The following is a 24,676-nucleotide window of genomic DNA, read 5'->3' as shown; positions in this document are numbered from 1 at the left end:
GTCAAAGGGAAGGCAAGTAAGTACTGCCACCATCCGACAAGTGGACCTTCTCCCTCAGGTTTATACATAGTAAACCCCATACATTACTGTTGCAAGATGTTATTTGAACTGGTACGCCCACCAAGTCTGTTTGTGCAAAACTTAGTTACAGATAAGAGAGTCCTCTAGATCAAGGCTTAATTACAGATGGATATGCTATCCAGTCCTTATCAGTTATTCCCTTTGCTAGGCCACAACTTAGTTACAGATGGACAGTTCATTCCTGTCCTTATCGGTGAGCCCTCCTCCCCCTACTCAAACGAGATCACAATGTACAATGTTAGCAATCTCTCAATGTCTCTTCTCTATATGCCAGGGAGAATTGGTATGAGCCTGGCTTAGCAGACTGCTGAAGGCAGAGTTTACTTCAGTTCAAAAATACCTATCCAGTCCAATTGTTCTTTTAGCCAGAGGTTACATGGGTTCAAAATAATTTTTATATCCCCACTTCCTCATTCCCTCCTTTTTATCATTTCATGGTAACTCTCAGGACCCAAGCGTTACAATTCGATCCCATGGCTGAAGCAGCTAGCCACCAGTGACCACAAGCATCGCAACACAAGAATGACAGCAATTACAGTAAGTACAATCCTTCCATAATGCCACCGATATTCCCGGAAAAGCTTCCAAACGACCACCATCCTGTCCCACTGCCAAAACCATGCGACCTCCGCCCTACGTTATGAATCTTTTGTTATATCCTGGGTTATATGCTCAGACAGGGACGGTATGTTACTGGATTCATTGGGTATGTAGGTACAGCATTCTTTCCCTATAATGGCGCACGTTCCTCCTTTTTCTGCCAGAATGAAATCAAGGGCCATCCGGTTCTGTAGGACAGTTTGGCAGATTGCAATCATTTCAGTGGATATTTCTGTTACTTGGGTCTCTGTTTCTGTCAGAGCCCCTTCAGTATTGGCCAGCTCCTCAAGTGCTGCAGCCAAATTGATTCTCTCTTGTGAATTACTGGCTACTCCTTAGGAGGGACAAGTGATCATCCAAAATCACTCAGTCTCAGTTATACCTCTCTACTGCCTCTTCCAATGGGGGTGACTTTCAGGTGGGGTACTAAATATGCCAGGTAACAACTGCCAGTCCACCCTTTGCTGGGACTTTGCAGGTCCCATCTCCCAGTTTCCCTTGGGAGCCATATATATAGGCCTAATTTCCACACACCCAGTGGGTGCCATTTACTGGTCGGGGAGGGTCTGCAGTGGTACAGGTGGTACAGCTGCTATTTCCCAGAATAAATGCATCTCCTCCTCCTTGAAGTCACAGTAACAGGTGGCATTTACTACTCCGATGCTCATGGATAGGGCAGCATTCAGGTGGGCAATTGTCTTGGTGGATCCGTTAACTCTGGGGTTTTATTGGATTCTTCCCTCCCTGTCCCAGAAAAATCCTAGGTATTCCCTTTATGGATTTCAGGGTATAGGGGGCCTCTCCTTCCCTGCCGCCGCTGTTTTACCCAAGCGGCCACTGTATCTAAATACAGGGAGGATTGGGGTTCGGGAGTACTTGGCCCCTGGTAAGGTGGGGAGGGGGTACAACGGGTGTTCAATCCTCATCGCGGTCACTGTCCTCAAACAGGGTCAGTAAGGGTTTGGGATCCCTTGTTTCCTTATTAGCCTGATCTCTAAACTGACGTCCCTCCCGCTCTCTCCTATCTAGGTCAGCCTTGGTTTGCTTATGTTGTTTTTCCTGCTCTCGCTTTTGGCGCCCATCCACCCACTCACACTCCGCCTTTAGTGTCTCCCAAATTTTTGGCTTCTGCAGTATCCCTTTATCACATGCATTACGCTTCCAACTTGTTAATAATGTTCCACTTCACATCTGCCTTTTCCTTCCATTCCTTTATCAACAATTTCCACATCAAATTTACTGCTTGTTCACATGAAGAACTATCCCAAGGTCCCCCTAGTGGTCACATTTTGTTCCCCAATTTCTTATTCAGCGCTGCACTCAACATTCGCAAATCCGTTTCTTTGTCTGGGACACTCTCACACATATTGTGTAGGGCTGTTCCTGGCCCACTCGTATCAATCTACTGCAATTGAGCCATGTTCTCTAAGTAATTTACCCGGCACAAAGCCTCCTGCCCAATTAATAAAAGTTGCCTATCTTAAACGAGTCTGTCAGCAGATTCTTTCCCGATCCCATCAAGGTTATGCAATCAGCCTTGGGTGAGAGACCGTGCCTCTAAGGGAACTAACGGAGAGCGACAAAAGGTAAAATACCTATTGGGTGCCCAGTTGGTCTCAACAATCCCCAGAGTGGTCCAGTCGCTTACTCAGCCCGTATACTTGGCACTCCCTTTATTGGGATCCTGTTTTTCATGCCAAATGTTAAAAGTTGAATCTGAATAAAATGTGGGAGACCAGCTTCTTACAGTTACCACAGTTTATTGCGCACCCTCCTGTAGGAGCTTGAGACCCAATTGTCAAAGGGAAGGCAAGTAAGTACTGCCACCATCCGACAAGTGGACCTTCTCCCTCAGGTTACAGCCGTATATTTATACATAGTGAGCCCCATACATTACTGTTGTAAGATGTTATTTGAACTGGTACACCCACCAAGTCTGTTTGTGCAAAACTTAGTTACAGATAAGAGAGTCCGCTAGATCAAGGCTTAATTACAGATGTATATGCTGTCCAGTCCTTATCAATTATTCCCTTTGCTAGGCCCCAACTTAGTTACAGATGGACATTTCATTCCTGTCCTTTTCGGTGAGCCCTCCTCCCCCTACTCAAACGAGATCACAATGTACAATGTTAGCAATCTCTCAATGTCTCTCTCTATGCCGGGGAGAATTGGTATGAGCCTGTCTTAGCAGACTGCTGAAGGCAGAGTTTACTTCAGTTCAAAAATACCTATCCAGTCCAATTATTCTTTTAACCAGAGGTTACATAGTTTCAAAAAAAATTTTATATCCCCAATTCCTCACTTTTTGAAAGTTCTGCAAAGCCCTCACACCTTTCCGAAAATGAGGTGAACAGAAGGGAATGCAACGCACTAAATGTAGCTTAACCAGTTTAAGTTGTAACATAACCTGCTGACTCTTGAACTCAATCCCTCATAAAGGAGAGCATGCTTTACCATCTTTCCTTAGAGCTTATACTCTCTAATCCAAGAAGCATCCTGGCGAGTCTCTTCTGCATCCTTTCCAAAGCCCCAAATCCTTCCCACAACGGAAGCGATGCTCCAGATGCACCAAAGCAAACTTTTTATAAAGCTGCAACATAACTTTCTGACTCCTGAATTCAGTGTCTTGACTAAAAAGCTAGTGTAGCGATTAGCCTGACACTATTACAGTTCAAGGTGTCCAGAGTTCAATTCCAACATCACCCGTAAGGAGACTATGCATAGGTTTTCTCTGGGTGCTCCGGTTTCCTCCCATGGTCTAAAGACATACTGCATAGTAGGTTAATTGGTGTCCTGTGGAAAGCAATCTAACTGGTTGCCATCACAGTGTGGTGGGGGAGGCTACTGCACAGAATTGAAATAAGCAGCAGAGGAGTTAACTTGGCTCCATCATGGGCACTAGCTTCTGCAGTATCCAGGACATCTTCAAGGAGCGATGCCTCAAAACTGTGGGATATATCATTAAGGCCCCCCATCGCCCAGGTCATGCCCTCTTCTCATTGCTACCATCAGGAAGGAGGCACAGAAACCCTAAAAGCATACACTCAATGATTCAGGAACAGCTTCTTCCACCTTGCCATCAGATTACTGAATGGAGATTAAACTCAAGAACACTATCTCACACTTTTTAAATTTCTATTTTTGCACTTATTTAATATATAAATATATTTCCTGTAGTTCATTTTATTATTCTGTATTCTGGTGTACTGCTGCCACAAATTTTACGATGCATACCGGTGGTATCAAACCTGATTATGATTCAGGCTATGGATAAATCAAGGGTTGTTGGCCAGCATGGCCTGAAGCACTGATTCTGCACTGCATCTTATAAATAAATATATATACCTCCTTTATCTCCTAGAGGGGAACAGATGAGATGCTCAGGGGAAATTGACGGGGGAAAGGGAGGCACGTAATTTGGTGTTGGAGCTATCGGATCCGAAGTTTTGCCCTGTGATTGCACTCGCTGACCAGGAGTTTCCCCTGATAGTCACCGCCCACAACTCCAGCTAGGACGCTCACCTGCGGTTCCGCTGCATCCGGCCACGTCCCCGAGCCCGGTCCGTCCGCCCCCGTCCCCGGCCCTTGGAAAGGGGCCTGCGGCCCCCGACCCGGTTCTCACTGCTTGAGTACGAGCTGCTCCCCGAGTCTGAGCTGGAACCACTGCCGCTGGCGGAGGCAGAGAGAGACAGAGGTTGAGGATGAGGGACGCACCGGGAAGGGAGTGAGAGAGAGAAATGCATTAGGCAAGGGAGGGGTGTGGGGGAAGGTGGGACGGAGCAAGGGAGGGAGGATGTCTGGCGAGCCTCACCTCCTACGATGCCTCCGATGCGGAGACCGGGATACAGATCGAGAGCGGCTGGAGGAGCCAGAGCGGGAGCCGGCGCTGGATGAGGAGCTGGAGTCCCGTGTGAAGACGTTGCGATAGCCGAAGCGGGTGGGGTGGCTGCTGCCCCCGTGACCTCTGTCCTCCCCCACCTCCTCCGCTGCGCTGACTCCCAGGGACGGGGGATGGGGCCCCGGTGTTACCTCGTTGGGACGGGCTGGAGGACAGGCCTCCCCGATGGGGTGCGGACCCTCCCAGCTCCCACCTGTTCTTCTTCGATGGGCTCTTGGTCTCCTCCTTGGAGAGGCTGAGAAATAGGGGGCGGGGTGAGCAGAAAAGCATACAAGATCACCCCTCCCCAGGCAACAGAGGACCCCTGATATTTCACCACTGGAGACAGCCCTATCCTGTCCCTTTCCCCCTCTCTACTTGACAATCTTTTCTCCTTCCTGACCCCTCCCCAATCCTCCTCCAATCTGCTCTCCACCTCCTTCTACCCCCTCACTCCCACCCCATCCACTCCCTTCTTCAACCCCAACCACCACAATCCTTGTTTTTCTCTTTTGACCATTCCTGTCCCTCCTCCTCCCAAAACCTACCCTCCCTCCCTTCCATCTCCCTATCTACTCTTCCTTATTCGCCGCCAAACCCCCGCTCCAGTCCCACCACAATCCCCATTGATGTTCTCATCCCCCCTCCTCACCTTGTCTTCCTAGCTAACATCTTACCTCCACCTTTCTTCCCCCTCTCTTCCAACACCCCAACCTTTTCCAATTCTGCCCTCTCCACCAGTTCCTGCCTCTTGCACCTATTCCCCCACTAGTGTCCCCATTCCCAGGTGAACCCCTCACTCTTTTGACATGGACACGAAGGTCCACCCCTTTATTTGACCACGACACTGACTGAAAGGTCCCTATCCCCCCTCACTGCCTCCCCAGCACTGGTTCGAAGTACCATCTAACTCCTGTTCCCTTAACACAGACCGGAAGCTTCTGTCCCATACCAGCCCCCATCGGCTAGTGGTCCTTCGCCTCTCACTTCCTCGACACAGGCTAAAAGGTTACCCCCACCCCTTCCATGACAAAGGTCAACACTCCCCACCAAACATGCGACAAAGTGCCCATCTGCCTCTCATTCCTCTGTCTTGAAGTGTCCACCTTCCCGTTCCCGACTTGATCCCAATTGTGTCTCAAGCATTAATCCCTCCCATTCTTCCTGACTCAAAGCGTTGATCCCCTCCCATTTACCCGATTCAAAGCATCCATCTCCTTCATAATTCCCTTCACACAAAGGGCTTGTCTCCCTCACAAAGGGCACACCTCCCTCCCGCCCTCTCCAAAGGGCCCGCACCCCCTCCGTTCCCCCTCAAAGTTCTATTTCCTCCAGTCACGTGATTCAAAGGACCCCATTTCCCTCCCGTGAAGATCCATTGCCGTAAACTTCCCCCATTCAAAAGGTGCAATCTGCTCTGTTCCCTGACATGAAAGGCTCAATTCCCCCCTGCGAAGGTCCATCTCCCTTTCATTCCCCACGCTGGGGGCTTGAATACCTTCACCCAACCCCTCCCTTTCCCCACCCCAGGCTAGGACTCACTCAGGGAGGGGCTCGCTGCTCCAGTCGATGGTGTAGGCGGAGCCGTCCTGGAGCCGGGCCTGCAGTACATCCTTGAGCAGCTTCTCAGTGCGGTCTTTGTCAGCCTCGGTCTCACAGGCCGTGAAGCAGCGCTGCACGTACTCCTTCATGGCCTGGGGCCAGTCATCTGGCTTTGTGGGGGAGGCACTGGGTGGAGAGAGGAGAGTCAGTGCTGGGAGGAAGGGGCAGTCAGCTCGGGGGAAGGGAGAGACAATAGACAATAGGTGCAGGAGTAGGCCATTCGGCCCTTCTAGCCAGCACCGCCATTCAGTGTGATCATGGCTGATCATACACAATCAGTACCCCGTTCCTGCCCTCTTCCCATATCCCTTGACCCCGCTATTATTGGAGTATAAAAGTTGCATTGTTTGCTGTGTAACCAAAACTATGTAGTCAGCTTTGAACTTGCTATTTGCTATGCATGTATCCAATTTAGTAGGAGAATGAAATCTTAAGAATGTAGAAGACAATGGTGTGTTAATGAGAGGTAGCTAAGAGATGCAGATTATGTAGTCTGAGTTTGCTATTTGCTATGCATGTATCCAATTTAGTTTGCTGTGTAACCAAAACTATGTAGTCAGCTTTGAACTTGCTATTTGCTATGCATATATCCAATTTAGGAGAATGAAATCTTAAGAATGTAGAAGGCAATGGTGTGTTAATGAGGTAGCTAAGAGATGTAGATTAGAACATGATTAAGTCAATGGGTAGAAACAATAGTGGCGGATGTACTTGTGATACATCCACTATTAATATGCTATGCTAATGCAACTAAACCAGGAGAGTGCTATAAAAAATGCTATGTACAAGGATCAGTGGGCAATCAGCGACTAGCTCAATGACTGTCTCAGCTTTGATTTGCAAATTAAAGTTTAATACTTCTTGAAGAATCTTCTGTGTCTCCTGGTCGTTTGTGGGGCACGAGAAACCACGACACTATCTGTAAGAGCTCTATCTAACTCTCTCTTGAATGCATCCAGAGACTTGGCCTGCACTGCCTTCTGGGGCAGAGCATTTCACATATCCACCACTCTGCGTGAAAAAGTTTTTCCGCATCTCAGTTCTAAATGGCCTACCCCTTATTCTTAAACTGTGGCCTCTAGTTCTGGACTCACCCATCAGTCCCATCACATGCTTCCTGCCTCCAGCGTGTCCAATCCCTTAATAATCTTATATGTCTCAATCAGATACCCTCTCATCCTTCTAAATTCCAGTGTATACAAGCCCAGTTGCTTCAATCTTTCAACATATGACAGTCCCGCCATTCCGGGAATTAATCTTGTGAACCTACGCTGCACTCCCTCAATAGCAAGAATGTCCTTCCTCAAATTTGGAGACCAAAACTGCACACAATACTCCAGGTGGGGTCTCACCAGGGCCCTGTACAGCTGCAGAAGGACCTCTTTACTCCTATACTCAATTCCTCTTGTTATAAAGGCCAGCATGCCATTAGCTTTCTTCACTGCCTGCTGTACCTGCATGCTTGCTTTCATTGACTGATATACAAGAACACCTAGATCTTGTTGTGCTTCCCCTTTTCCTAACTTGACTCCATTTAGATAGTAATCTGCTAATTTAGTAAGCTGTTCTTGCCACCAAAGTGAATAACCTCACATTTATTCACATTAAACTGCATCTGCCATACATTTGCCCACTCACCCAACCTGTTCAAGTCACCCTGCATTCTCATAACATCTTTCTGACATTTCACACTGCCACCCAGCTTTGTGTCATCAAAGAGGGCAATTAGCACAGAAGGAGGGAGGGATTAGTGCTGGGATGGGGGGGAAGACAGGGAGAGGGATGACCAATGGGTGCCAGGAACATGGGTCAGAGGTGAGCGTGAGAGGGGAAGTCGTGATAGGGGTCAACAGTAAGGGAGAGAGGGGATGGGTTAGAGGGAGGAGTGTCAGCGGTTAGACAGAATAAATGGATATGTGATGTCAGTAGGGTAGGCAGCTGGTGCATGGCGCTGTGGGTAGACGTTCAGGGACATGGGGTTGGATACGAATGGCAGGAAGCAGTGACCCATAGACACCTGCTGCTCCCTCCTTCAGGGGATCTACTCCTTGGCCTCCACATCACCCCTTTCCATCCAGGGACCCAAAGTTCCACAACCCACCTCCCCTCCTGACACAGGATTCTGCCACTCCAGCCTCCCTCCACAACCATTCGCCATCCTCCCTTGGTACCTGGGACTCTGGTACCTCTCGGGGAACTTGTGGCTCTTCTGCTCAGCACCGGACAGGCTCTGCCCACTCACCACGTACGGACGAGGCGACAGGTTGAACTTCACCGCCCCGGAGCCAGGGGCTTCTGCAATGAGAAAGAGGCAGAAGGAAGAACAACCAGACAGGGAAAGAGAGAAATAAAGAGAGTGAGATAGGAAGAGAGAGAAAAAGAGAAAGCAAGAGAGCAGCAGAGAGACAGACAGAATATGTCAGACATATCACATAGGGTCAGAGAACCCACCAACCCATCCCACCAACCTCCTAACCTGCCAAACGAACTACCTCTGGTGCCACAGCAGCTGTCACCCTCCCTGTTTCATCTCTCACCCTAGCTACCCCTAACTCCCCCTTCTGCTTCACCACCCCCACCCATGCACCAGAATTACCTGTACCACAGCCACTGTTGTCCCTCTTCCACCCACACCTCCCCTGCTATCTCAACTCCCTACTACCCAGTCTCATTGCTCACCCAAACTACCTCTCGTAACCCACGTCTTGCCTCCCCTTCCTTTCCTGTTCCACCTGATGCATCAGCCTTACACCCTCATGCCCACCCCCCCCCCCCCCCCACGCCACCAGTACAATGGACTCACGCTTCATGCGGTGCCACAGCGGCTGTCCTTTCTTGGCCTTGCTGCCACTGTCAGTGTAGCAGGTGCCCTGGCCCCCCGCCTGGGCCTGACTCTGCTGCTGTGAGGCTGGGACCTGGGCCTGCGTGGAGCTGCCGTGCTTGGGTCCCTGTTGGCTCTGGGGGCCCGACGGTTCCTGAGCTGGGGCGCTGGTGTAGGAGCCACTGTCCTCCAGGCCAGGCACAGGAGGCTGCAGGGAGATGGGAGGGGAAAGGGTGTCAGTCAGACTGGGGACACCAGAGGAGAGGGAGGAGACCGAAGGCACTGTGGGGAAAGTTGATGGGGGCGACAGGGAGATTGAGGAGACCGTGGTGGAGAGGGGCGGGGGGGGGGGGGGGGGAGAACAGAGGTGAGAGGGGAAGGAGAGGGAGGTGACTGTGGAGGGCATTGGGAGGGAAGGAACTGACTGGCAGTGGGAACCACAGAAGGGAGAGATAACAAGGGGAACCTCACTGTTCCCTCAGACACCAGTTCACTCCGAGTCTCCCCACCCAACCAGTAGTCTCACCTGGGCATGATTGCCGCCGTGCTGGGAGCTCTGCTGCCCTTGGGCCACCTGGTAGCCTGGCACACTATACTGACCCTGGTACCCCTGGTAAACATTCTGGGAGAAAAAGGACAGCAAAAGGTGAAATATTCCACATAACCCTCCCCACCCAACTGCCCCCTCCGAGCCCCCAAACTTCGCCATCACAGGCTGCTGTTTGCGACCAAGACCAGCATTTGTCCACTGCCCATCCATTATGGCAGCCTTAGCACAAGAGGCCTCTGTGGCTGCCGAATGATTGTCTGATTAGATACCTGCATGAACAAGCAGTCATAGAAGTGTGTATTTACTTTGAATTACAAAGCTAAATAAATAGCACAAATGAACAAAGTAATGGAGGACTTTGTTCCTTAGAACATAGAAGATTGAGGGGAGATTTGGTAGAGGTATACAAAATTATGAAGTGTTTAGATAGGGTAAATGCAAGCAGGCTTTTTTTCCAGAGGTTGGGTGAGACTGCAATTAGAGGTCATGGTGAAAGCTGAAAAATTTAAGGGGCAACTCTCACAAGTTGTGAGTGTGCAACAAGCTGCAGGTGCAAGTCAGCTCAATTTCAACATTTGAGTAGTTTGAAGAGGTATATGGGTAGTAGGCTTCCAAGAGGGCCACAACCTCTTTGTAGGGTTTGGAAGCCTGCTTGCCCCAATGATCCGGATAGCTGTGTTGGCTGGAGTCAGGGCTTTGTGCTTTGGCTCTTGGTAGAGACACCCATGCCAAACCTGTCAAAGGGTAGAGGATAGGCTAGACATGGTCCACCAACCCTCTAGGTTCATCTGTTTAGCTCAGGGCTAACAACCCTGACAGTTAAAACAAAACTGTTATGGAAACAGCAATGAAGAATCCTTCTGCATCTCAGTGGCCATGGAGACACAGAGAATCAGGACCTTCGCTGCTACCCTTAATAGCAGCGGCAGAATGGGCAGTAAGTAATGGATGATAGGGGTACGAAGCAGGTTGATGGGAGGCGGCCTTTTAAATAGCTTGGCATGGACTAGATGGGCCAAAGGACCTGTTTCTGTGCTGTACTTTTCTAGGACTCTTTAACAAGGTAACATACACAAAATGCTGGAGGAACTTTGCAGGTCAGGAAGAATCTATGGACATGAATGCTGACATTTTGGGCTAAGACCTTTCTTCAGGACTGAGAAGGAAGGGGGATGATGCCAGAATAAAGAGGTGGGTGTGAGGGGAAGGTTGCTGGCTAGATGATGATAGGTGGAGCCAGGTGGGTGGGAAAGGTAAAGTGCTTGAGAAGCAGGAATCTGACAAGAGTGGAACACAGGAGAAATCAAAGAGAGAAGATGAAGCATTCCTCACTTCATGTACCCCTCAGAAATGTGACGCCATCAGAAATTCTCTATTGTATTTCTTAAGAGTCCACTACCCAGCTATTCTTCTTTTACACCATTTACTCATTTACTTTTTGTAACACACAGTATTATCTTAACAGTACTGCTGTCACAGAACAACAAATTTCACGACATAGCTCCTTTTTTTTCCAGAGCGGCAATGGCTAATATGAAAGAACGTACTTTTTAAGGTGATTGAAGTGAAGGATACAGAGGTAGAATTTTTTTTTTGTAGAGGCTGGTAAGTGCATGGAAAGCACTGCAGGGGCTGGTCGTAAACATTTAAGAGACTCTTAGATAGCTCAGTTTTTCTTTCATCTATCTGCCTATGAGGGAGTGAAGGGTTATATTGATATTGAAGCAGGTTATAAGGTCGGCACAACATCGTGGGCCAAAAGGGCCTGTACTGTGCTTTCGAGTTCAATATGTCAGCGACAATAAACGTGATTCAGATTCTGACTGAATGGGGTGGAGCTGGGCCGGCCTGCACCAGATTTCAGCTGGAGAATTCTAGGCCTGCACTGGGAGCTATTGTAGAGGACCAAACTGGAGGCGGAAAACAGTCCGCTCTGGAACCGCAGCCTGCACTTGGGGTGGGGAATGATGTGCGGATCTGAGCAAGGCATCACTGATTCGTGCATCTAAACCAATCCCGCCCCCCCCCCCCCCAATTAGGGATAAAGAAAGAGGAGACCATTTAGAAAGGATCTTTTTCCACATAATTCAATAAGGGGGTTTAATTCGATTAAAATGAAGATTCTTCCTAAATTTTTGTATCTTTTTCAGGACTTACCTATTTTTATTCCTAAGACCTACTTTGATTCTTTAGATTCAATTTTAACATCTTATATTTGGATTAAACAAGCTCGTTTAAGTAAAGTTTACCTACAAAGAAATAAAGAGATGGGTGGATTAGCCCTACCCAATTTTAGGTTTTACTACTTCGGCTGCCAATATAAGGAATATTACTTTCTGGTCCTATCATATTTATCATAAAGATTGCTCATCATGGGTCTCCTTAGAAGTTAATTCTGTAAAAAATTCCTCTATTGTCTCTCTTCTTGGATCATACTCTTCTTTTTCAGCAAGTAACAGATAACTTAATTGTTAAGCAAACTTTAAGGATTTGGTCTCAATTTAGGAAATTTTTTGGTTTAGCGAATTTTTCATTATCATCTCCCATTCTCTTTAATTATTTTTTTATCCCTTCCATGACTGATAAAGTCTTTAAAGATTGGGATGAACTAGGTATTAAGTGTTTTTGGGACCTGTTTATCTCAGGATCTCTTGCTTCATTTGACCAACTGTCAACTAAATTTGCACTCCCAAAAACACATTTTTACAGATACCTTCAAATTAGAGATTTCTTACGTTTCCAATTAACTACTTTTCCTGTAGGTCCTGATAAAAATTTACTGGACGATCTTTTAAATTTAAAACCTTTTGTTAATGGTTCTATTACCGGTATCTATAACTTGTTGATTGATTCTAGACAAGACTTTTTATATAAAATAAAAAAAGCTTGGGAGGATGACCTAAATTGTCAGATTTCTGATGATAGATAGAATAAAATTCTTAAATGGGTTAATAAATCATCTTTCTGTGCTCCTCATTCTCTTCTACAATTTAAAGTGGTTCATATAGCTTACATTTCTAAACAGAAGCTGTCCAGTTTTTATCCGAATGTTTCTCCACTTTGTAATAAATGCAACTCTGCTGATGCCTCTTTAATTCATATGTTTTGGTTTTGCCCTAAAATTGAAAAGTTTTGGCGGGAAGTATTCCATACCTTCTCACAACTTTTTAGGGTCCAATTTGACCCAAATCCCCTTACTGCCTTGTTTGGTATTATTGCAAATGAAGATATAACTTTAAATACTTCTAACCTACAGGTTTTAGTTTTTACCTCTCTCTTAGCAAGAAGAGCAATCTTGCTTAAATGGAAGGAGTCTACCCCTCCTACACATCTTCAATAGCTACGTGATATTATGTCTTATTTAAATTTAGAAAAGATCTGCTGCTCAGTCTTAAATTCGAAACAATCTTTTTATGATATCTGGGGACCTTTCCTAAACTACTTATCCAATTTATAAAGTTGAACAGTGCACAGACTTTTATGTATATTTTTATCTTCTCTTCTTAAGCGAATATGTTTTTTCCCCCTAATTATCCATTATCATCCATCAGCTTTTTTCTTTGGTAGTTGGTAGGGGGTTGACTTTTTATATAAAAAATTGCTTTTATGATGTATGACCTATCTTTAAATTTTTGATTACAGAGAGGTATACCTTTATGTGTTATACTATAACATTCTGATCAATTTTATTACAATATATGTACACAATTTATGTTCAGATGTATCTATGTGTTGCACTCTATAAATCTTGTGTACAATGTCCTGTGTATGTTACTCAAAATGGTTTTGGTTTGTTAAGAGTAGGAATGCTTCTTTGTCTGATAAGTGTTTCTCTCGCAGTTGTTTTGCTTTATACTTGCTGATATGGTAATTGTATTCATTTGTTAATCAATGGGGAATGTTATTTTGTCTTGTGAGGCTGGGCATGTGGGGAAGGGGTTTTCGCGGGCTTTTGGTGGGGAGTCGGGAGGAAGACGCCGAGAAAGGTGGACGTGCGCTGCACTGCTCGGAAGACCACCGGGGAGTCCTAGGTGGAAGACGTGGAGGTCGGAGGCAAGCGACGAGGAGTCGGATGGTTCGATGGTTGAGCTCCAACGATGTGCACTAAACTGACTAAACTTTGTTAAGTTGGCGCCGTTTGTTTTTTTTCCTTGCAAATATATTGTATTGCCTAATACTCTTTTAATTTTAGTAAACTCTTTAAAGTGCATTTCATAATGGTATTTGTTGTGGGTTTGATATTGTGGGCTTGATATTGTGGGCGGGCGCGAGGCATAAACTCGATTCTCACAGCACCTGCGTGTATGGGAGGCGGGGTTGGTGTGTGGCTGGATCTCCTTTTCCCCTAGACATATACCAGCCTGTTGGGTAAGTGTTAACACTTGTTTTTTTTCTTCTGAATAAAAATATTGCAAAAAGAACCCCCCCCCCCCCCAATTGGTTCTGTCGGATCTTCCTGCTACCACAGGAAAGCAGACAATGTAACTGAGGACCACTTGTACCCCAGACATTTAGCCCTACTCTAACTCCCTGTATTTTCCTTAAGGCTGATTTATACTTGTGCATACGGGCATCAATGCCTCTTCTTCCTCTGGAGGCTAAATAAATTTTCCACATCCCCGTTGAATCTTACCAATTTTTAGTGATGAAACCAGTGAAAGCATTCTCTCTGAATGCATAACAGCTTGGTATGGCAACTGCTTTGCTCGTGAATGCAAGAAACACAGCTCAGTACATCACAGGGACCTGCCTCTCCTGTGTGGACTGACTATACTTCTCATTGCCTCTGTAAAGCAGCCAGCATAATCAAAGACCCTATCCATCCCAGACATTCTCTCTTCTCCTCTCTCCCATTAAGCAGAAGATACAAAAGCCTGAAAGCACGTCCCACCAGCCTCAATGACTGTCACACTTGAGGATAGTCAAGTGGGATAGTCCTTGAGCCTGGTGTAATGTGCTTTCAGGCTTTTGTAAGCATCAACTTGAAACACCTATGCAGCATACAATCCTGAAATTTATCTTCCCACAGACAGTCACCAAAGACTATGGAATCAACCCCTTTAACGCAAAATATCAAAACCTCCTGCCACTCTAAAAAAAAAACTGCAACAAATTAAAACAAATGAAAATGCAGAATATACAACACAAAAAATCAAATGGCATATTTCAGACCCTCACTTGCCCCCACCACTTCCCCCCTCCTGCTCGTGACCTCGATAAATATACTGATCTGCTTCTCTGTTCACCCCCCCAGTTCTCAGTAAAGTGAGATACCCCAGTTTCTATCCCAGCCAGCAGATTCTTCAAAATACCTCTTGTACAATAAGATGGACTCTTGCCCTCACAATCTACCTTGTTATGATCTTGCACTGTACTTATTTGCTTTAGTCCGCATTGTTATTATTCTACGTTCCAGCTCAAGCATCGTGTAATGATTTGAACTGCATAAATAGTATGCAAGGCAAGCTTTATACTGTAAACCAATAGAAATACCAATTCTCTCTCCTCCTGGCCACTGGGCAAGAAGATACAGAAACCAGACAACACACATCACCGGCTCAAGGTCCGCATTTACCTCACTATTTCATGACTCTGGAATCAAACCCTTGCATGTTAAAGGTGACCTTCTGATCTCACCACCCATCTCGTTGTGGCCTTTTCCCAGAAGCCGACACTGCACTTTCTCTGCCAACCATTATACCCACATAGAATACCCGTTTCCTTCTGTTCAACCCCAACCTTCATAGGTACAAAACGAACTTTTCACTGTACCTTGGTACATTTGATAAAAGTAAACTGATTAATGAAAGCTCGCCTGTACCTCGGTACAGTTGAGAACAATAAATCGGTAAGTGACCCGACTGACAGAGCACCAGCGGGGGCCAGGTGCAAAGGAACTCACCATTTGGTAGGGGCTGTAGTAAGGGTAGGAGTAATTGTAGTTGTACTGTTGGTACCATTGCTGATAATACTGCTGCACTGCGGCGCTGTCGCTCTGCTGGAGATACTGAGAGCTCTAGGACCAGAGGAGAGGAACAGATCAGTAGGTTCGTCAAGGTCACAGACAGGAGGGAGAAAGGAGAGTGTAGTAACAGTGAGGGAGGGTCGGGTGAAGAGTTGATACCTGTCAGCCACTCAGCACTTAACCTCTTCCTCTCTTCCTGCAATCTGTGTCTCTTCTGCTCTCCCTGTAATGTCTGTTTTCCTACATCTAACAGCTCCTTCCCTACCCCTTGCAACCCCACCTCACCATTCCTCCTGCCCATCAGCCTCCTCTCCAAAACACACCCCATAGTCCATTGCCTTCTCCAAACTCCTGCGCCCCTGTCCCCCCTCCAACCCGTCACCCTCTCTGTCCGTCTCCAAGCCCCCATATCCTTCACCCATCTGTAACCACCCCACCCTCCCGCTCTCCAACTGTCCATCTGCCTCTCTAATCCTTTCCCCAACACCCCATTCCTACCACTGCTGCCACCCCGTCCCTCCAACTCGAGCCACCCTCTTTTCTTACTCCCCCACCCCTATTACTTTGATACCCCTTCCTAATCCCCACCTTAAACACTCACGCCACCCTCCGCACTTGGCTCTTGCCCCACATCACAGGTCTTCTGCAGCTAACTGTTACGCTGAAGCTGTCCCCAACCCTCATCTTCCTCCCCTGACGCCACTACTCTTACCACCCCTTCGCCCCCACACCCGGTCCATTACCTGGCTGGTGGCCTGCGCCCCGGAGGTTGAGGAAGTGCTGGCTTTGTGAATGTTGGCCAGGGCCTGCCTGGCCTTCTCCCACTCCGGATTCTCCTGCTTGACTGAACCCTCGGCAGCACCACCGGTGCTGTACTGCTGAGCCCTGGTGAAACGGGAGCAGTGTCAGGGAGAGGGCGACAAAGCAAAGGGAACAACACAGTCACTGTCTTTTACAACACCCCCCCCCCCCCCACCCCGGAAGGCTCAGGTTGGATATGCACAGTAGAGGCATTTTACATTTTAACCTACTCCAAGATCAATCCAACCCTTCCCTCCTACATAGCTCTCTATTTTTCTTACATTCACATGTCCATCAAAGAATCTTAGATGTTCCGAATGTATCTGCCTCTATCTGTGTTGGCGTGTGGCCTAGTAGATAAGGCATCGGTCTAGTGATCTGAAGGTCACTGGTTCGAGCCTCAGCTGACGCAGCATGTTGTGTCCTTGAACAAGGCACTTAACAATATATCGCTCTGCGACCTTCCACGGAGCAAATCCATGGTCTCATGAGACTAACGGATGTTATATCTGCCTCTACCACCCACAACTGTGTAAAATAACTACCACTGACATCACCCCCTCGCCCCCTCCCATAGTTTCCTCGTGTATTTCTGTTCTGGGAAGTGGCTAATATGGAAAGACATATTTTCTAAACAGAGAGGAAGTTCAAAAATCTGAGGTGCAAAGGGACTTAGAGGAGTCCTGGTGCAGGATTGGTTTGTTGAGTCAATGGTGAGGACGGCAAATGCGATGTTAAGGACTGGTTGGACTGACGGGCATGAATCTGTGCTGGATTGATTTATGAATATATCCAGGACAATATCCGTGCTGTGACAAGTGAGTCTGCGGCTGCTGGATATCTTGAGCACCAGAAATAAGATGCTGAAGAAACTCAGTAGGTCAGACAGCATCGATGGAGGAGAATGAACATTTGATGTTCTGGGCTGAGATCTTCCCTCAGGACCGCAAGATGGCTTGTTGACTTTCATCTCCAAATCATTACACATCTCTGGATTAAAACGCCAACTCTGCACCCTAGCTTCCAAATGATGTTACCAAACCTCCCAAATCTTCCTGCTGAGGTGGGGAGGGCATCTGGGACCCATTCTGAGCAGATCCAATTTGCTTTGCTTCATGTAAGATGCCCGCTTCTTGTTAATACTATCAGGGTGGGGAAGGTACAGGAGCCTGAAGACTCACACTCAAAGACTGAGGATCAGCTTGTAGCCCTCTGCCATCAGATCTTTCAATAATCCATGAATATTACCTCAGTATTTGTCTTTTCCACTATATATTTTTTTCATATAATTTAAATACTGCACTGCCACAGATAAACAACAAATTTCACAACACACGTCGGCACGGTAATGTAGCGGTTAGCACAACACCTTTACAGTACTGGTGACCTGAGTTCAATTCCCGCCACTGTCTGTAAGGAGTTTGTACGATCTTCCTGTGGGCTTCCTCCCACAGTCCAAATACATTTATTTAGTTGGTATGTTAATTGGTCATTGTAAAATGCCCTGTGATTAGGCCACGAGTAAATTGGGGGATTGCAGCACAGCTCAAAGAGCCTGTTCTGTGTCATACCTCAATAAATAAATAAACGCTAGTGATAGTAAACTGGATACTGATCGCTCATACTTTTAACAGCGGGATAGAAGCTGTTAGATAGAGCCCAGTGGCCCATGCTTTCAGGTTTTTCTACCTTTGACCCAATTCACCTGTACATATAAGAGACGATCTAACCTGGACCCACATCTCCTTACCAGGCAAGACACAGCAGCGTCTACACTTTCTGAGGAGACTGAGGCATGCAAGATTCACTGCCTCATTCTAACAACATTCCACAGGAGCACCGTGCCTGGCACATCATTGTGTGGCAGAGGACCTGCAAGGCATCAGAATACAAGACTGTACAGAGGATAGTAAAAACTGCATTGCTGAGGGTCCCTTCCACAATCTCCTTGACCCACTATTGTCAGGAAAGAGTTACAGAAGCATCAAGATGAGGACTACCAGACTGGGTAAGAGCTTCGTACAAACTCCTTACAGGCAGCGGCAGGAATTGAACCCAGATCCCTGGTACTGGAAAGCGTCGTGCTAATCACTACGGTACTGTGCCGCCCCAACCAATACATCTGTGGATTGTGGGGAGAAACCGGGATACCTGGAGGAAACCCACGGGGAGAAAGTACAAACTCCTTACAGGCAGCAGCAGGAACTGAACCCAGGTTGCTGGCATTGTGCTAATACTACGCTACTGTGGGAGAAGGGTGCAGGGTTCTTACCACTGGGCAGCCTGTGCTGCCTGGGTCCCAATCCATGCTTGGCTCTGACCAGATTGCTGCTGCTGCTGCTGCTGTTGCTGCGGGAGAGCCGCCATATCTCCGGGCTGTGGGCTCCCGTCCGCAGCCTCTGGAGGCAGCACCCCCACTGACACCTGAAGGGTGGGGGGGCATATGCGAGAAGGAAAAGAGGAATCAACGTTAACACTAGTCTCATTGGTACGTATGCACTTCCAGCCCGATCCCACACCTCCAAGTCTTCCCCATCCCAACCTCTCCCATTGCCCCAATGCCAACTCCACTCCCAAGGCAGTGTTGACCCTCCCTTACAATCAAGTAGGCAAAATATCCCCCACCGTGCTGTCACAGACACCCTTCCCGAAACAAACCCCAGTTCCAGGGAGTCCTGATCCTTTCTCAGCACCAACACATCATCTACACCCCCCTCCAAGCCATCGATCAGAACCTCATCATCCAGTTTACGCTCTCTTCTTATTACTACCATCTCAGAGGAGGCACAGGACCCATATTCAATATTCCAGGTACAGCTTCTTCTCTTCTGCCATCAGATTTCTGAACGGTCCATGAATCCATGAACACTACCTAACTATTTTGCAGTTTATTTCCACTTCTTATGCATATTAAAAATATTAAAAATGTTGAATTTCCCCATGGGGATGAATAAAGTATCTATCTATCTATCTATTATTCATTTCAACTTAGTTTTTGAACTGTACTGCTGTCATACAACAAATTTCATGTCAATGATAACCTGGATTGCAATAACTCACTTCCCTGCCCCAAAGGCAATCCAAATCCCCAGGATAGCACTCTCTCACCAACATGTAGGTGCAATTAACCTCCAACCCCACTGTTGTAAACCCCTACACTTCCTCTCTCCCGACCCTTTTGCTCACCTGTGACGAGAAACTCAAACCGTCGCCGTGTCTCACCACCCTACCCTTGAGATTTTACTTCTAGATAACTCCTCCTCCCTCTGACCAGTATCACTCACAGCCTTCCAGCCCCGTGAGCCTTGCTAACCTCCCTGTTAGCCCCTTTTCTCTCTCTCTGCTCTCTCCCTGGTAGCCCCTCCTTCCTCCCTCTCCCAGCTAGCCTCTCTTTTCTCCCTCTCCCTGTTCTCTCTATTTCCTTGCGGGCCCCTCTTTTCTCTCCCACTGTCTCTGCCCTAACTCTCCCTGATCTTGCACCACCCCTTCCACTACCTCCCCGGACGCTTCTTTCCTTTTCCCTCTTTTACGCGGGGCTCCACCCCTCCCAACCTTCTCCCTCTCTGTGCCTCAGCTTTTCCCCCTCTCTTCTCGCTCTTTTTCTCCCTATTCTTTTCACTACCCCTCTTTCGCTTCCCCCTCGTCCTCACCACCTATCACCCTCCTTACTCTCTCTAACCCTCTCCCCTTTTCAATCTTCACCCCTTTCTCTTCCAATCCCCTTTACCCTCCCCCACTTTTCCTTCCTTTTTCCACTCTCTTTCCGTTCTTGATTTGCCCTCCTTCCCTTTTCACTTCTCTCTTTCTATAACTGCCGGTCTTCCTTCCTTATCTCCCTGTTCTGTTTTCCCTCTCCTTTTTTCCTTTTCCCTTTTTTCCTTCCCTCTCTCCGGCCGTTTACTCTCCTGGCGATTGACAAAATGGCGGCGCAGCAGCCAAAGAGGAAGCACCGCCCCCTCCTCCCGTCCCGTCCCCTAACGGCGGAAGTACCCATCAACAACCAATGGAAGCTCGCCACACTCCGTCAATCATGAGGACGCTTCACATGATGATGCCTCTAATTGGAGCAGAGTCGCGACGAGGTACTTAACTCATCCAATGAACGATTGCCCCCGGTCTGGCGCATGCGCGAGCTCACCACCGTCCAATGGAAAACCGGCACCAACCCTGAATTCGGAATGTCTCCTTTCTCACCAGCACCAGTCACCAGCAGTCCAATGAGAGGCGCATTCCTCCAAACATCGAACCAATAAGAGACAGAATTTCACGTCCGCGCGTCCTTCCTCCGACCAATGAGAGTCCCTAACCCCGTACTTTGGTGATCCATTGGACCAATCCTCCTCTACCACCAATGGCGCTCTGCGTCCTCAGTGCTCCACCAATGGGAGTCAGGGCTGAGTCGATGGAGGGACTAACCCCCGGAGGGAATGGCCGTGGGAAGATCGGGAGGGCCAGGGCACTGATGGGCAGGATGTTAGGCGGGACGAAACGTAGCTGGGCTAGAGGACAGTTGTGAGGGGCCATGAGGACAAAGTGTTGTACGGAGAAACGTGGACTTATCCACCGGCACCAAACCAAGAGGCTGCATGTTGAAGTTCAAGTTTATCGTTGTCTGAGCGTACATATAAACAAACAAACGAAACAATGTTCCTCCGGACCACGGTGCACTCATAAGCTATATATCACACACTGCATATAAAACAAATACTAACATAAATAAATTATTAAAATGTGATTCAGAAATACCTGTAGACAACAGCACAGATGAACAGCAATCCGCGAACTCCCAGCGATGAGATCTCTAGTGAGGATCAACGAGGCATTTGGGGCAGGGGTGATGCACAAAATGCTGGCGGAATTCAGCAGATCGGGCAGAATCTACGGAGAAAAATGAACAGTCGACATTTCGGGTCAAGACGCTGCAGGAGGACTCATGAATCATTGTCCTGGCAAAGGGATTTCAGTCTGAGATGTTGCCTGTTCATTTCCCTCCACAGATGCTGCCAGACACCCCCCCCCCCCCCCACCACCACCAAGTTCTTCCAGCATGTTGTGCGTGTTTTCAAAATTCAAAGTTAATTTATTATCAAAGTACACATACTGTATGTCACCATACATAATCCTGAGATTCAGTTTCTTGTCGGCTTACTCACTCAATCTATCACAGGACCATCACTATAATAAAGTCATTGAAAGGCCCCACCAACTTGAGTGTTCAACCAATGTGCAAATACAAGAAGAAATAATAGTAATAAATAAATAAGCAATAATTATCGGAAACCTGAAATGAAAAGTGCTTGAAAGTGAGTCCATAATTTGTGGGAAAATTTCAAGGATGTGGCACGTGAAGTTATCCCCTCTAGTTCAAGAGCCTGATGTTGAAGGGTAGTAACTGTGTCTGAAACTGGTGGTGTGAGTCCAGGGGCTCCTGTGCATTCTTCCTGATGGCAGCAGCGAGAAAAGAGATGATCCTGATGATGGATGCTGCTTTTCCTGCTACAACTTTCCAGGTAAATGCGCTCACTGGTGGGAAGGACTGAGCCGTATCCACTACTTTTTGTAGGATTTTCTATTTAAGGGGATTGGTGTTTCCACACCGGGCTGTGATGCAACCAGTCAATATACTCTCCACCACACATCTCTAGAAGTTTGTCAAAGCTTTAGATGAGGGGAGATTTGATAAGCCACGCAAGATTATGAGGTGTATTAATAGTGTAAATGTCGGTGGGCTTTTTTCTGCTGATATTGGGTGAGAACAGAACTAGAGTTTGTGGGTTAAAGAAGAAATATTCAAGAGGACCCTGAGAGGGAGCTTCTTCACTCAAAGGGTGATACGTGTGGAAAGAACTGCCAGCAGAAGTGGTGGACAATTCTCTTAATAGTAACCTTTAAGAGAAGTTTGCAGAGGTACATGGGTGACAGAGGTTTGGAGGGCTATGGTTCAGGTACAGGCTAATGGGTCAAGGCAGATCAGTTGGGCATGGCCTAGAAAATAAAAGGAAAGTAAAATTTATCATCAAATATGTTACCATACACCAACATGAGAATCATTTTCTTGCATGCATATACAGGAAAATAGTGAAATTTACTAGAATTTATGAAAAACTGTGTATAAATCCTATGAAGCAAATGTGCCAAAGGGCCTGTTTCTGTGCTGTATGAATCTATGAATTGAACATTTATAGGAATATTTCTGCATTATAAGGATGTGACAAGATCTGAAGGATTATTACATATTGACTGAGAACATCAGCTGAAAAGATCATCGGGGCCTCTCTTCCCGCCATCACGGACATTTACACTTCACGCTGCATTCGCAAAGCAAACAGCATTATGAAGGACCCCACGCACCCCTCATACAATCTCTTCTCCCTCCTGCCGTCTGGGAAAAGGCACCGAAGCATTCGGGCTCTCATGACCAGACTATGTAACGGTTCCTTCCCCCAAGCTATCAGACTCCTCAATACCCAGAGCCTGAACTGACACCTGACTGCCCTATTGTCCTGTTTATTATTTATTGTAATGCCTGCACTATTTTGTGCACTTTATGCTGTCCTGGGTAGTTCAGTACTGTGTCATGTAACACCATGGTCCTGAAAAACGTTCTCTCATTTTTACTATGTACTGTACCAGCAGTTATGGTCGAAATGACAATAAAAGTGACTTGACTTGACTTGGACTGTTCCTTTAAAAAGAGGAGCAACAAAAACATGTGAGTTGCCTTGGAAACGGCAAGGCGGAGCTATATGATGGACAGCTGGAGTTCAGCACTTGTGGAATCCATACAAGGTCAACTGGGTTTGTAATCAGACACGCCAGAGACATGGAAGACTCTGACACTGGTTGAGATCTGTGTGCCCACGACAAAGGTGGGGTTTTTGCTCACAGTGTGGACAAAGGAGTGACGGGTGGAAAGCTATCGGTGTCTGTAACCCTCGCCGGGGTTGATAGCTGTACCACGTGAAAATGGCATCCTCTTTTGTGTGGTCACAGTCGGTGATTTTAGTAAGTTTTGGGAGCAGGAGGACGATGGGGAAGATTCGACGGCATCGGCACTGGGAAGACAAAACATCTCTCACTCTCTCCCTCTCTCTTCAATCTACTCAATTCAATATCCAGAACTGAACTGACTTCATACCTATACCATCGTGAGACTCTATCATTTATCACCTGAGCTGCCAGAAGTTTGGGAACTTTATTTACTCACTTATATATGCATATACTCTGTTAACTCGTTTGCCTTATCTGGTTTTATATTACTTTATCATGTAGTTACTAATCAAAAAGTGTTCATAACGGAAGACTCGGACCCCAGGTGTGTCATTTCTGCTGGTCCTTTTTAACCCATTACGGGATACATAACAAGGATATAATTTTGCATTGTCATCTGACAGTGTTGAAGCAGGTAATTGAGATGAGGCTGTCTGTTGGTCAGGGTCGACCAGTAATGTTGTATTCCAGCTGTCCATGGGCAAGCCTGGGCAGTACGATATGGAGGCCAGGCTGTTGCCCATGTAGCCGGCTCCCCCTCTCCATGCAGCTGAGGAGTCCAAAGGAAGAGCAGAGACTGATACAGTTTGGCGTCGCGGGTTATGCTAGTCAGCGTTAAACTCAATGTAGCACCGCCTTAGGAAATTCAGCTCTGGATTTTTCCCTCAGGGTTTACCCTTGAAACTGCCCCCCCGCCCCCACCCATGTGACGGTACAGCCACAAGGCAGCGGAGGTTTGAGATCAGAGCTTTCATTTTCCCAGGGGAGTTGCCAACCACGGCTGATGAGCCCCATCTTCCCAAAGCAGGTAATTACAGAAAGTGAAACTCTAGTCAACAGTTTATTGTTGCCTTTGTGTTTAACAAGTACAAACCACCCCTATAGAGTGAGGGGAGAAGAGAAATCCATTCTCCAGGCGATCTGTTGTGTTGAATTAGACCATAAAATCATAAGATACAGGAGCATAATTAGGCCATTTGAGTCTTCTCTGCCACTCCATCATGGCAGATTTATTATCCTTTCAACCCCATTGTTGTGTCTTCTCCCCGTAACCTTTGACTCCCTTACTAAACCAGAACCTCTCAACCTCCACTTTGAATACCCCATGATTTAGCCTCCGCAACCATCTGTGGCAGTGAATTCTACTGATTCACCACCATCTGGGTAAAGACATTCGTCCTCAACTCTCTCCTAATGAGAAACCCTCTATTCCAAGGCCTGGACTCATCCATGATAGGAAGCATCGCCTCCACATTCACTCATCCAGGCCTTTCAATATCCAAAGTTTTCAATGAGACCACTGCCCTTCATTCTTCTAAACTCCAGCAAGTACAGGGCCATCAAATGGTCCTCATACATTAACCCGTTAATTCTTGGAATAGTTCACGT

General features: G+C 47.1%; 1 protein-coding gene across 4 annotated transcripts in view; it reads right to left on the bottom strand.

Moving 5' to 3' along the window:
• The window catches only part of leng8 (leukocyte receptor cluster (LRC) member 8), a 35,588-nt gene extending 15,333 nt beyond the window's left edge, over positions 1 to 20,255 (bottom strand). The window contains exons 1-9 of one of the 4 annotated variants that reach the window (XM_073028521.1): positions 19,484 to 20,255; positions 18,570 to 18,721; positions 16,240 to 16,381; positions 15,434 to 15,547; positions 9,508 to 9,603; positions 8,964 to 9,189; positions 8,347 to 8,455; positions 6,101 to 6,286; positions 4,204 to 4,350 (exon numbers count right to left, since the gene is read on the bottom strand). In XM_073028521.1, the coding sequence (XP_072884622.1) occupies positions 4,204 to 4,350; positions 6,101 to 6,286; positions 8,347 to 8,455; positions 8,964 to 9,189; positions 9,508 to 9,603; positions 15,434 to 15,547; positions 16,240 to 16,381; positions 18,570 to 18,664 (1,115 nt within the window). In that variant the 5' untranslated portion in view covers positions 18,665 to 18,721; positions 19,484 to 20,255. Of the gene's footprint in view, positions 1 to 4,203; positions 4,351 to 6,100; positions 6,287 to 8,331; positions 8,456 to 8,963; positions 9,190 to 9,507; positions 9,604 to 15,433; positions 15,548 to 16,239; positions 16,382 to 18,569; positions 18,722 to 19,483 lie in introns of all 4 variants that reach the window. The other 3 variants (XM_073028518.1, XM_073028519.1, XM_073028520.1) reach the window with 3 other exon arrangements.
• Between the last annotated feature and the right edge of the window lie 4,421 nt (positions 20,256 to 24,676).

This window comes from Hemitrygon akajei, chromosome 24, assembly GCF_048418815.1.
Source record: "Hemitrygon akajei chromosome 24, sHemAka1.3, whole genome shotgun sequence".
In the NCBI taxonomy this organism is placed as follows: domain Eukaryota; kingdom Metazoa; phylum Chordata; class Chondrichthyes; order Myliobatiformes; family Dasyatidae; genus Hemitrygon; species Hemitrygon akajei.
This window is presented reverse-complemented; position numbering and strand designations above follow the sequence as displayed.